This window comes from Hylobates moloch, unplaced genomic scaffold (assembly GCF_009828535.3).
Source record: "Hylobates moloch isolate HMO894 unplaced genomic scaffold, HMol_V3 SCAFFOLD_4, whole genome shotgun sequence".
NCBI lineage: Eukaryota > Metazoa > Chordata > Mammalia > Primates > Hylobatidae > Hylobates > Hylobates moloch.
Window position 1 is genome coordinate 4548395 of NW_026652279.1, and position 14544 is coordinate 4562938.

The 14544-nt window shown below is 40.2% G+C and overlaps 1 protein-coding gene across 6 annotated transcripts in view; it reads right to left on the reverse strand.

Annotated features, from left to right (window-relative positions):
• Positions 1-14544, reverse strand: part of CADPS (calcium dependent secretion activator) — a 487405-nt gene that overhangs the window by 73017 nt on the left and 399844 nt on the right. For 4 of the 6 annotated variants that reach the window (XM_058437123.1, XM_058437122.1, XM_032149411.2 and 1 more), the window contains 3 exons: positions 12911-13057; positions 9451-9606; positions 5381-5528 (listed from right to left, as the gene is read on the reverse strand). In XM_058437123.1, coding sequence (XP_058293106.1) covers positions 5381-5528; positions 9451-9606; positions 12911-13057 — 451 coding nt within the window. The remainder of the gene's footprint in view (positions 1-5380; positions 5529-9450; positions 9607-12910; positions 13058-14544) is intronic. The other 2 variants (XM_032149412.2, XM_058437125.1) reach the window with 1 other exon arrangement.

Sequence of the window (14544 nt, forward strand, 5' to 3'; positions counted from 1 at the left end):
AATCTCTGTTGGTCTATTTCCTCGTTTTTGCAGTGGGGGTAGAATTATAACTTGTGAATACAGACATCATATTCACTTAACCAAATAATGAAACAATGCATGGAAACGTGGTTTAGAAACTGAGAAGTGCTATGTGGCAGTATTACTACTACTACTATTATTAATAGATTAACATAGTGGTTGCGTGTGTATATATATTTCTCTAAAATTAACCTAAAATCTCTATATTTTATTGTATGTAAATTATGCCTCAATTTAAATAAAACCTTCTTTGGGGAAGATAGCAAAGCAGGGTAATAATTACTCTGTTTATCATGTAGCAAAGAGGTAAATATCAAAGCAGCCCTTATTCCTAGTCAAGTAATTACAGAATACGTGAATCCCTTTTGCCAGTTTTCCCTGATACATGAGACTTATTGGATTCACTTGCTTTTCTGGAGCAATAGTGAGTACTCTGCTTTCACTCCTTGATCCTTCTTGGGAGATATATTGTTCAGTGCAGATGTGAAGCTCTGTGAAGGGGTATATATATCTCACTGGGGCATCTTTTAATTAACAAATATTCCCACTAGACAATTTTGTTATAAAATCTCTTGCAGTCTGATTGACTATCCAGATATGGTACAAAGAGGGAGCTTTACCATTTTCCCATTTTCCAGTCCTCTTTGCTGGCTTTTTTTTTTTTTTTTTTTTTGAGATGGAGTCCCACTCTGTCACCAGGCTGGAGTGCAACGGCACTTGGCTCACTGCAACCTCCATCTGCTGGGTTCAAGCGATTCTCCTGCCTCAGCCTCCCGAGTAGCTAGGACTACAGGTGTGCGCCACCACGTCCAGCTAATTCTTTTGTATTTTTAGTAGAAATGGGGTTTCACCATGTTGGCCAAGGTGGTCTCGATCTCCTGACCTCGTGATCCGCCCGCCTCGGCCTCCCAAAGTGCTGGGATTACGGGCGTGAGCCACCATGCCCGGCCTCTACTGGCCTTCTTGGATTAATTTGCCCTATACTCCAAAATTATATCCTGAGGGAACTACTAATATTCAATTGCCTGGAAAGTTTGGTCAGTTTACTTTTGCTTCTGATGGGCTGAGTTGCAAATTCACAATTACTGTGTGAAAATCATTCCACTTGACTTCCTGTGCTCCACGTTTTGCCTTGTCATAGAACAGATTGTGTGTATGTTGTCTTTCTGTTAAGACCATCTGACCTTGGAAATGAGACGAAAACACACTAGACCAAGTGAGAAACTATTTAATACACAATTTCCCTTCCATTGGTACTTCACAAATTTTAATGAAAAAAATAAATATTTAAGATGGCAAACTATGCTTAACAAATGTTTCAGCAGCTGTCTTTACATGTGATATTACCCAGTGATGAAATCCAGGATGTGATCTTAAAATTGGAGATTTCATCACCTGGCCAGTATCTAATCTAAAGCAGGTTGAGGGAGTTGGGACCCAGGTGGAGGCTGGTATTAGTAGCTAGGCCTATAATATGGGCTTCATATCCCATACTCAGAAATACAAACTACATAAAAACATTGGACTTTCATCTATTCTTATCCCAGTTCCAGGATGTTTCCAGATATTCTTGTTAAATCTCATTTTAGCAACTCAGCTTTACTTTGGAGACGAATATTCCCATTCCACAAAGTGAGAAAAATCAAGGAGGAAACATTTCCATATGACTTTCCATTGAAGTTCTGATTAAGGTTACAGCCACTGTGCTAGACCACTTAGAAGAAGTACATATTTACAGACAATTAAGTCAAGCTAGTTTTATTCTCACCTGTTCTCAGCCACTTGGCATTCAAAGAAGAAGCCTCATTTCCCACAGCTGGTCATTTAAGTGTCTCTGATTCAATTATACTAAGGAAAAATGTCACGATAGACCTCTCCAAGATGGCTTGGGAAAAAAACCAACAGCCTTACAATAAGAATCATAGACTAGGATGCATTATTGGGTGGGCCCTTAATAAAGATATTCAGTCTAGATGTGTGTTTGTGTGTATGTGTGTGTTTGTGTGTGTGTGCGCGCTATTTTGGGAGAAACAAGAAATGTTTACAAGCCTCAGTTGTTTTCATTAAAAAAATTATGTTGAGTCATATGGGGAGAGTATGGGTAGTCTTTTCTACTTTGTCAAATAGAACAATGTCTAGAAAGAAATAGACACTGCTGTTTCATGTCAAAAATGTTACTGCAAGTCCAAGACAACTTTCTGATTTTATATCCAGAATTAGGGGACTTTAATACCCAATTTTAACAAACTACATACTTTCCAAAGGTTGTGTGTTGCATGCTATGTTCTTCATTCAGCAAATGATGACACATCGTTTGGCAGCTAAGGTATGGAGTCCATACGATGTCATGATTAAACCAAAAGGCAAGTTATTCTTCTATAAAACCAGACTCCGAGGTCAAGCTAAGGTCATTCTACCTTGGCCCAGAAGCGATTAGTGGTAAAGACAAAAGAAGGGTCCACCATTGTGATAAAAATCAACCTGTTCTTTCTCATCCTCTGTCTCCAACTGGGGTCTATGGTTTGGTCAAGGAGGTCCCCAGGTCCTCGGAAATTGTAGAGTAATAATATGTGAAAGTATTTTTTTTCCCCCGAGAAATGGCTCCATACCTTTTTTTATATTCTCAGTGAAGTTTGTGACAGCAACTCCCACACTCCCACTACTCTCCCTAAACCCCCAGCTCAAAAAGAAAAAAGCCCAGATCAAAGTGACTTGGCTTGTTTGGAAGAATTGTTTAACCATCTGACCAGGTACGTGGGAGCTTGTGAAACGTGGCTGTTATTGAATCAAGCTGGGGAGGGACTGCAAAAGCTGCTGAGGAGAAGGCAAGACCAGTCCTGTTGAATCAACCCTTCTGCACCCTGGCCTAGCACCATCCTTAGAAAACTCAGTGAAAATGTACATCTCAAGAAGATTTAAGGGGAAATAGATCAACTGGACTTCATTTAATTTAAAAGAAACCTGTTGTGTTTTAAAGGATCCCATCAAGAAGATGAAATAGAAAACCCACAGAATGGGAGAAAATAGTTGCAAATCGTATATATGGTAATAGTCAAGTATCCAGAACATATAGAGAACTCTTACAACTCAATAATAAAAAGACAAATAACCCAATTTTTTAAATAGGCAAAAGATTTTGAATAGGCATTTCTTTAAAGAAAATATACAATGGTCAATAAATACATAAAAAGGAGCGACCAATACATGCTACAGCCTGGATGAATCTTGAAAACACTGTGCTGAGTGAAAGAAGCCAGACACAAACGGCCACATATTGTGTGATTTTGTTTATATGAAATGTTCAGAATAGGTAAATCCTTAGAGATAGAAAGTATTTTGGTGATTACCTAGGGCTGTGGAGAAGGGAGGGGAGTGAGAATTAATGGGTACTCAGTTTTTCAGGTGATAAAAATGTCCTAAAATTGACTGTGGTGATGACTGCATAACTTTGTGAATACACTAAAACTACTAAATTGTACATGTTAAAAGGGTGAATTTTATGGGTATGCGAATTATATCTCAATTTTAAAAATAGTAGCTCCAAGGGGAGAAAAATTAAGGAGGAACAGGATTCTGGAAAATATGAACTCAAAGGGATCTCAGTGAACTTTTGAGATCACCAAGAACAGAGCCTTTAAAGTGGGCTTGATGAAGCCTAAGAGATTGTTTAAATATTCCAGAGCAGCTCAGGTGGGTGGTGGGCAGTGAAGAGGTGCAGAGCAGAGGGCCACCTGGCAGCTTGGACTCTAGGCCCCCTCCTCCCTTCTCCATCCAGAGCAGCTGTTCTTTTATTTGTGTCACATGCTGGCCTTCTTGATTTGGTTTGAAAAACAGATTGTGCCACTAAAAACAGCCTGAATAAAACTAGAATAGTGCTATCATTTTACAGATGAGGAAACTGAGGCCCAAAGAAGCTGAGTAATTTGTCAAACTCCAGCTTTCAGCTCAGCCAGGGGAAGAATCTAGGTTTCTGAACACCGAACCCAGGTCTTCCCCAAGGGGGGGCTATCCTTCCTACCTGAGTCCTTCCCCTGAAGTCAGGTTTACATACTGAGTATCCAGGTCAGTGGTTCTCACAGTGTGGTCTCTGGAACAGCCAGCAGCATCAGCAACTCCACGGAACTTGTCAGAAATGCCAATCCTTAGACCACATCCCAGACCTATCTGTAACTCTTGGGTGAGACTCAGTGATCTGGGTGTTCAGATGCTCTCTGGATGAGTTTAATGTACAGTGAAATATGAGAACCCACTGCCCCAGATCATTCACATATTCACATGAGCACATGATGCTGGGACAGAGAACCAAGGGCACCCTGAATTTGACTCCAGTGCCTAGAATGTAACCCCCAGGGAAAGGTCCTCCACAAGAAAATTAGTCAGGAACAGAGTTAACCAGGGTGGCGGTGGGGGCTGAGGAAGCTGACTTGTAGGGGAAACAAGGTTGAAGATGATCTTGCCAGGAAGAGAATACCACCAACCCACATTTAAAAATGGAAGGTGCCGAAAGAGAAAATAAATAACGAATAAGGAGCAAATATAATTTAGTAAAAATTCTGAACATGTAAGGCTGGTATCGAAAGATCTGATTTAGGAGCAATTTATGCCAATTGGCAACAACATAGAGTTGCCAGAAATGCTTCTGAATTAATTCTAAATTGGTATATGAATATCTAGCTGGCTTAAGGCCATCAGAGAAAAATGATCATGATAGTCTTTAATCAAGCCCAAGTTGCTGTTTCCTTCTCCTTTACATTTTAAATACTGCTTTGGAATTGCAAACTTAGCAAAGGACTAAACTTTTGGTCAGGAAAGATTCACGATCAATTCAGTCTAAGGAAAATTGAAAGCCTGCAAATTTTTTTTTCTTTTTCTTTTTTTTTTTTTGGAAATTCAGAACCTGCTGGCTGGGGATTGTGTAGCAGGGTGAGCTAACATTATACATCCCGGAAGTTGTTTGATGCAAGAAAGGCCTCTCTTGCTGTCCAGATGTTCAAAGTGATAAAATGCACTTCAAATGTGAAAATGACTTTCATTCTGGCAAACACAGATCTGTTGGAGACACCAGCCTAATAAATAAGGTCGTCAAACTTCATTTAGCTTAGAGGAACTTTATGGCCACCCCAACTCCAGCCAAGAATCACTTCCAAGTGACTGACATTCTCATCAGCACATGCCTTAGAAATCTACTTGACAAACAGATACTGAACACTCATCCATGGCTTAATCCACAAATGTTAGAGTGTATTTCTGAAACTAGCAGACTAGGGTAGATGGAAGGAATTTGTGAAGTTTTCTTCTACATGATCAATGAAGAGGGAAAAAAAAATCTGTATTTTTTTTTTTTTTTTTTTTTTTTTACCTCTTGGCCCATTTCCATGCTGCAAAGTTTTGTTGATTGAGCTTTGGCATCAACCATAACATTAAACATGGTGCATATTGACTGTGGGACTCGAAAATCTGTTGATCGACTGGTTTTTTGCAGCTTAACTTCAAATGCAATCCTGGTTCTATTAAAACAAAGTAGGAAAAGACCAATTCAGCGTTCAGATGGCAGCAGGTGGAGAAGATATTTTCTGAGAGGTCAGTGAAAAAGAAAATTGAAGGCTGTAATCAGTTTCAGTTGACAATGACTTCACATGTGTTCCCTTTTAAATGACTTTCCCAACTAAGGAAGGCCTATTCACAGAGACAGACATGCACACCCTTCCTTTCTCGGCAGTACACGGAACACCTGTAGCTTGGCGTATTTCTGTCTATAGTTTACATGCTATGGAGAACCTTAATTGTAGGAGAATGAATGAATTCACAAAAACTCGATTACAGCAGTATAGCATAGGTAAGTTCTCTCACATTGGCAACTGCCTACCTTGAATTACTTCATTAATAAAACAAAACAAACAAACAAAAAACCAAAGCAGTTTTTAATCTTCAAAACCTTGTGGTGGGGAAAAAAATCTTAAATGACGTTTATTGCTGTGGGTTTTAATTTTCCCCTTTCTGGTTTTGAATTGAGACAAAAATTTAAAATCCAGCAAGTGTATTACATTGCTTTAAAGACTGCAAAATTGTTTTTGCTTGTTAAAGGACATAAAAACGAAATACATCAAGCTGTTAAAGACCGCTACCTTTGAGGAAGGGAGTGAAATCAGGAGGCGTGGTATTGGGGGACTTCCACTATGTTTTGTTTTCAATGTCAATGTATTATTTTGCAATAAAATACATTATTTTATGATTTAAGATGTCATAATATACAACTATTTTATATGTATGCTTAATATACATATACAATTTCAAGAATTGTGCTATGGTGCAATCTGAATGTAACATAATTCTGACATTGGTCAAATTATGATCTCAGCAATGTGCTAACAACTCATAGAAAAAGCCTAGCCTGACATGGCCAGCTGGTAATACAGGTGGAAGATCTTATCCTTGACATCAGCATTGTAAAAGGGGCCTAGTTATATTTTAAAAGGTTTCAGGGAAGTGGGTGATATCATCAAATGTCTTTAAAGAAAAGCACCTGGTTAGTCAATGGCTTTATTAAAGCCCCATTTGTCTGATGCATCTTTTTAGCATTGTTCACTGTCAAGTTCTGGAGATCATGCAGCCACCAGGAAAGCATTGCTTTAAGAAGAATTTGTAGCAGTTTTCTAACAGTGCATGGGAGGACCACACAGCTAGTTAGCTCAGGAAAGGATGCCAGCTTGCTAACACACCCTGAGTGCATGCAGGGAAGCCAAGTATAATTTCTAAGGTTGGGAGCCCAGTTCTTAAGAAAAAAAAAAAAAAACCTAAAAAACCCAAACCCTTAAAACACCCCTATATATTATATGATCATGTTAAAGATAAATGTATCTTGGCTTCTGAAGACTCAGTGCACTGAAGTAGCTTTCTAATCATGATGATCATTTTAAGCTACTCTGCAAATACATCATTTGCCGGTTTTGTGAAAAGGAGGCCTGATGAGGACTGAGTTGGACAGGTCCCTGTGCTGATCTTCTGAGGCTTGTGTGCCAGTTCCGGCCCAATTTGAGAAATGGAAATGCTAAATTGCTGCCTTCCAATGAAGTAATCGTCTTCAGTTTTCACAGGAGAACTGTTCATAGCCCTTGGAGTGCAGGGCTGTGAAAAGAGGAAGCTGAATGCAAAATTAATATGACTGAGAGGGCTCTATAGGACCAAAAAGTCAGAAAAGGAGAGGTCATTTAACTCATCTGACTCCTTGAGGGCAAAAGACAGCATGCCTTGTTTTGTGTTCAGCACAGGTAACCTGATATAGACTAGACTAGAGGCTCTGTAAATGTCTGTCAAATTGATGAATTAAATTTCTGCAGCACTGAAACATGAGGAGTGCCTTATTGACTTTTTGGCATTGCATATTTATACCTATGAAACAATGTCCTTGCTATGTTGGCCTAGAACAAGGGTTATAGAATCTGTTCTACCGAGGAAAACAATGGTTCTAGGCTCTTCTAATGTAGATTCTATGTATTAAGACATCCAAGAACTTATCCATGCTCTGTTCTCTGAATCTGTAGGTCTGGGGATATTTCCACTCATTTTTGCTCTTGTCTGCTTTTGGGCTGATTTAAAAGGGACATCAGGAAATTTAAGTGTCCAGGCCAGCCATACATGTGCAGTGGAGCAACTTCTGTCAGTAAAAGGTTGCTTAACAGCTACTGTGTGCCAAGCATGGTGCTGAGACTTGGGGAGGGTGAGGAACTCCAAATGAACAAGATCCACTCCCTGGCTCTGTGCAGCTCACCCTCTTTGGGTGTCTGAACCGTGAAGACATGATTACAGCATGGTAAGGGATAAGAGTCCCTATCCACCTGTGACATCCTAATATCTTTCCATTTTCTCTGAGCATCTTCCCATTTCTTGCTCCCAACCCAGACTGGCTTCTCAGTGAAGGACATACATGTCTTTCTGTACAATTACGTGCACAGTTTAGGAACTGGTAAGCCTTTACTGTAATGCATTTCACCCCTAGGACAGATCACAAAAAAAGTTTTTTTATGGAATGGTTTGGCCATCGGAAAAGTCTTGCTTTTCCTAAAATTGATATAGACTATCTAGGAGATCGTGGAATTCAAGACCCTAAGGAAATATTTTGACCTCGAGTTTGAGAAGTAGGCCTGCCTTCAGTTCTAAGAGTGAGAATAAAAGAGCAATACTAAAAAATCTGGATCACTACAACTTTAAGCTTCTGGAAGTGGCCTCAAACACCTGCCCAGATTCTCCGTAGCGCATAGTTCCTTTCTCAATTCCTGCTGAGATGCTGTTCACCTACCTGGGATTGCATCGTTCTTTTGCTTTTTTGCTTTCCTGTTCTGATGATATTACTTTACCTTTCCTCTTCCAAGATATGAAATAATAAATTCAAAGAACTTCCAGACAAACCCAGCCTTCATCACCCACAACCGATCCATCAACCAAGCTACACAACATCTGGAGATTTGAAGTAGCCTGTGCTGCTTGCGATCTATTTTTTTTTTTTTGAATGAGGAAAAATAATGCAACAGTTATGAACTAGAAAAGGAACTTGGATGTGTATCTGGGGGTAGACAGAGTGATGATGATGATGTCACCTCAGTGGAATTTTATTTCTATATTTGATATAGAGACACTCCAAGAGGAAAGGGATGCAGTCTCTCATTCTTCATTGTATGCCAAGAACTTAGCCCTGTGCCTGGCATGTGGGAGGAGCTCAAATGATGTTTGCTGAATGGATGAATGTTGTCCTCATTTTTTTCCCTCACCTTCTCAGAACAGTCTGCCTGGGAACTTCAAGTACAGCATTCCTACCCTAGTCCTAAAAGCCACAGTGACAAAACAGGGAATCTGTATGCAGGCAAAATGTAACGTTCAATGTCTCATGCCCCGCTGTTGAAATCCAGCTAGATTTTCGACAAGACAACTACAAGTTGGCCCACATATATGCTCATCTTTTATATATGGAATGAATGATGATGCTGAGACCCTATTCACAATGTTAGAAAACCATTAGATTTCTGCTACCTATACTGCATACACCAGCTCCAGAATTGCATATTCTTTTTTTCCCTTCTAATTGTCCACTCAGGCTCACATTCATACATTTAACAAATACTTACTCGGTAAGTATTTTGTGCCAGACACTGCTAGATATCAGGGATATAAACAAGAACGGACAGGGATCTTTTCCTCTTGAAGCCAGCAACCATGAAAAAATCGGCAACCACATTATTTTGGGTTTGGGACAGATGGAGGGCAGGTGAATGGAAGTTAGACGTTGACAGCCACTACTCCAGCTGACTTTAACAAGCAATCACCTTCTCCAATTAGTTTCAAGCTACAGCCAATTGAAAGAGCAACCATCTACCCTTCCCTGAGTCTGTGTATGGTGGGAAGGTGTGCAGAACCTGTCCAGCCACCTATACTTACCTTTTGACACAAGATTCGATCATGTCACTTGCCATCAACTTCAGCCGTTGTTCCAAGTGCTTTCCAAACTCTTCTTCAGGCCAGTGCAAGTCCCGAATGAAGGTCTGAAGGGCGTCAAGTTTCCAAAACAGATCTTCTGAGGTGCCTGACCCATTACTGGCAGGAGAAAAATTAGAAAATGAGAGTCACCCACTGGCCTCAGGCTCTACAAAAACTAACACAGAGACAACTGGGGGCTAGAAGGCAAACAGCAGCTTCAACATACAAAACAACGTGTGTTGGCGGTGGAGGCGGGGGCGAGTCTCCACCGGCAGATTTTGAGTTTTACCATACATGACTTAGTGCGCTTTGCTGAGCCAATTACCCCAGACCAGTGAGAAGTCTGGGGAAGGTGTTGCCCCATCACAACCAGGAGAATGGTGTATGGTAAAAATCAGCCTTCTTGTAATAACCACATTAACACATGTGATGATTCAGATGAAGGCCACGAACCAGGGGGAGAAATAGTCTCAATGGATAATAACTACATGGCAACATGCAGTTATTAAACTTCAGGGTTTCATGCATTTCCCCAGCTCCCCTCCAGAGTGGAGGCCTCTTGGAGATTGCACAAGACTTTTCGTTTTCAAAGGACAGTGCTAACAAAGTGGTGAGCGAGGACCTGCTTTCTCTCTTGAAGAGCTGGAAGGAAATTAGGGTGACTCAGATCAAGAGGGGTACACCTGGATACCTTGATTCCAAAATTCTAGTTCAGTTTGGTTACTGTTCCAATTTTCATAGTCCAGCCCATTGCATAGGCAGGGTCCTCACCAGGATGAGGTGAGTCGGGACAGGGGAAGTTAGTGGACAAGAGATATTGTCAATGCTTTAGGGCTCAAAACCTGAGCTCTTTTACCGTTGCACCACCTTACCCAGTCCTGTGTGCAGTTGGGGAAATTGGTCTTGATGCCTTTCTGTACGATGACATCTAAGAAACTTTTACCTGGGGCATCTACAAAAAGCCTGTGTATGAGAAATGCTCCATCTCTCACCTTACTGCCCTTCTCTGGCTGGCTGTCTCTTTTGTAACAATCCCATTTGGAGCTCTGAGGGGTGTCCTCCCCCCCACCCACTTCCTCGCATACCACTAATGCTAACACAGTAATTTATAAAATGTCCAACGCACCATGCATTACCACTTGTTCTGACATCGTCTATAGAAACAGATGAGAGTGGGTGTTTCTATTGTGACAGATGCCAGCTGCATTGAATTAATGCTTCAGAGAGAAATATAGCTAGTGCATAAATGCATACACAGCTACTGCAGGGCGGGGAGGGGGCACACGTCCAGACATGCTGAGAGGGAGCCTACGACCTGGACCAACAGGGTAATGTTTTCAAGGACAGACCAGTCTGAGGTCAGTACGTAGATGTATCTGACACGAAGGAGCAGGTAACATATAAACACGCCCTTAAAATGAAAGGTGGCAAAGGAAGAAACTGGAGTTATGAAAAGATATAGAATCAGGCATTTCCTGGTGGGTGATTGAGAATCCACGCCTTCTTTTCAGATACTGCTGTGAGCATTGTTCAAAAGTGGGGGAATGCATTGTTTCTTCGTGAAAGTTCAGCCTTCCCCCTACCCCAACCTATGTTTGGGAAAAAGAAACCCCAACTTTGTCTAGTCTAAGCCCCGTTTTGGAACTGCATGGTTGTATGTTTTAAATCATTAAGTACATATGAATGCAATAATTGGTATTTATTACAACAACATTTTGACACCCATCTGGTTTCAGAGTTTCAAAAAATTCTTGTAGGGTTTTTTTTTTCCTTGAAGAGCTTATTATTAAGTTTTGACATGAGGAAAAGAATATTTTCTTTTTATTTTTAAGATAAACTGTTAATGTTAAGGCAATAGCACCAAGATTATTTTGATTGCTGAGCAGTTACCAAAATGTGTTCCCACTCATGCCTTAATTAATTGAACGGAGACCATTATCTGCTTTATTACAATGTCTTGATTCATATCTTTTCAAAAACAGTGTCACAGAGCATGCACAGAGGAAGATAAGAGAAGCTTTCTGATATTTTTAAATTTTTCACAGATACTACCTAATCTAATTTTTTCATATAGTCATCTTAGCATGAATATGATTTGTGTGCTTTTTTAGAAGTTTTTCTTAGATATAAATTTTTGGAGGTTGTAATTTGCCTTTAAAAGAGAATCAGACACATTGACCATATGATTTCATTGTGAACTTGTGAGCAATTGTAGGTTGTAGAAATATTAGGCAGCTTTGGAGGAGCCAGCTAGTGCAGTCATTTTAATGGTCTATCCTCCACCTGGATTATTGCAAAAATAAAAATGCTGAGGGCTGTCTTGATGAATGTGATTCTAAGATTTCAAAACATCACTGCCAGTTTCAGACCATTTTTTATTCCTTTGATAATAACACTTCTCTTTGAAAATGTGCCAATTTATTCTTTCAAGAAAAAGCTTATCTGGTCTGTAATTAGCTGTGGTCTGAGAAAAGGATCAAAGAAGGGTACAGAATCGCTAACCCTTATTTCACTTATTAAATCATGCACGTGGTTCTAATTTCCCTGAGGTAGAATTTAGGGGCGCTCGATCTTCTTGCTAACTAAAAAAGGAGAGAAGATTCATTTCTGAAGCTAGAAGAAATGGCCTCTCAACCCTCACTCCCCCAAACTGCTGGCTTTCAAGAAGTGGCCCGTGCAACTCTGACATTCATGTGGATGAGTATAAAGCATAGCCCTATATTCAGATTATATGGCTACCAAAAATTTAATTATTTATTGTTTGAATCTTGTGTTTCAAGAGTTATTGAACTTCTCATTACCTAGTTCTCAAAGCACCATATTGTACTGTGACCTTGGAAAGTACATAATATATTTTTTACATAACATTTATATGACTAAGGCTTGATCCATTCAGAAATTTTCATTTAGCCCTGAACATACTGTTACTATATCCTGCCATTTGCTGACACCAGAAATATGCTTTATGGTTTAAACATTCTCTAGGAATTTTTTATTTTTATTTAAAAAAAACACCCCAGATTCTAGGTAGGTGTGCTTCCTTCTTAGATTTGGATCAGGCCAGGGATGACTGGCCAGCCCACCAAAGAGGTTTCCTCCACTATTTTTGGATGTCTAGCTCCTAAAGTCACGTCACCTGCCAAAAAGGGTAGAATCCTTTTGCAAAAGAATTCAGGAAGTGAAACATAGTCCTCCAGCATTCAGTGGGCGTAAGACAAATTGTTAGTGCTGTATATATAGCAAACATCTTACAAACATGATGCATGCCAGAAATAAACAATATTGTCTCTGTATGATCAGCAAAATATGTCTAATTATCCATCTCCATCTCTGTTATATAGGATGTATAGAAATAAACAATACATATCCATGCCAAGATCACTTAAATTTAAATGAGATCTAATGTGAACTGAATACACACTCCGCATCATATATAGCAGCCATCCATGACGGTGCCGAAAAAGTAGGCATTTGTGGGATGCCTAGAGGGATGTTAACTGGTAGATTTGGTACTTTGGGAAGGTTCACATTGGGTAGGTTCACATTGGGTAGGTTACTGGTTAAACTCCTGTGGAAGAAACAGACAGAAAGAAAAAATACCATCACAGTGACAATGCAGATGTGGCAGAAGCACATGACAATTGTAAATAAATTGACCAAGTTCACAGCAAGACAACAGCAAAAACTCAAGCGACACACTTCAGAAAGCAGCTTACAGATGGGAAGCTGTGGTGTGGCTCTGTATCCAGAGAAATGACAAAAGTTAATGGAAAAAATTAACCACACAGTGACTTAAAAGTGCGGACACTCGCGGAGCACCCATACACAATGATCACATGCTTTGGGAGGGGCCTTTGGTTTCCATATCCATTGCCATAAGAGTCTAGAACTTTTCTCATGCTAAGGACTTGAAGTTCCTGGAATTCTTGGTGTGGCTGGGGCTGGGGTTGCTGTGAAGTCACTGGGATTGATAGAAATGGTGGAGCACTTCAATTTTCTTATTTTTAAAACAAATTATTGTTGATGGAGGCATATTTCTCAATCAGACGTTAGATACCAAATAGAGTAGGAAGTTCACCCACTTGGAGGCACACATAATGGTGATTTACAGAAACCAAACTCTTTCCAACTGCTACTTCTAAAGACAGATATATGGGCAATGAGGTGTCAGCTGATGGTGAAATTGTGAAATTGTATCAAGAAGGATCAGATTTGAATAATTTTATAGAACATTTAAAGAAAATAGAAACTTTCTCTCTCAAACTAAGTTCCATAAAAATGCAGAAATGTTTACACACAGAAACAGACACCAAGGAAATGAAAACAATCCCCAATTCAGCTCTTGTATTAGACTCTTTGACCCAAAGTGGATTTAAAATGTGGCTTCATATCATAATAGTTACCCTTGGAAGTGGGACAGAGACTGGGAGAAAGCAAGAAAGGGACTTCTGGGGAGGTTCTACTTTTTGATCTGTGTGATGGCTTTACATGGGTGTGTGTTCAAATTGTGAAAATTAATCAAGCTCTGTATTTTTCTGTAAAAAGTTAAAATAAGTGACTAAAAAGTTAAAAATATTACCTCGTACCAGCCTTTTGTTTTTGGACAAAGATAGATCAACTGATGTGATGGAAGAGAGATGGATGGTTTTATAAGTAGAGGGAGAAAATAAAACAAAACCAAACCCCCAACTTGAATCAACTGTATTTCTTTGGAAGGACTGTGTCGTACACGGCTCCTCAAGCTGGCACCGTGTGTCTCAGTAGTGGCATTTTAAGGGTGTTCCATCCAGCCAAAGTCACTGGCACGGTAGAGCCCAGCCTAACCCTGCATCTGAGAGGAGCCTTCCTGTTTAAGTGAAGTTGACAGCACTTTGGCAAAGGACTTGAGGTTCTCTTTTTGGATCTTGCAGGAGAAGAGCAAGTTTTGCCAAAGCAGCTCTGCCCTGGGCAAGCTGTGTCTGACTAACAGGACTCCTGCAAGAGCTGGAGCTGCCTCTGGGCTTGCTTGGGTGGGGAGGTGGGGGAGTGGGGAAGCGGGGGAGCGGGGGAGCGGGG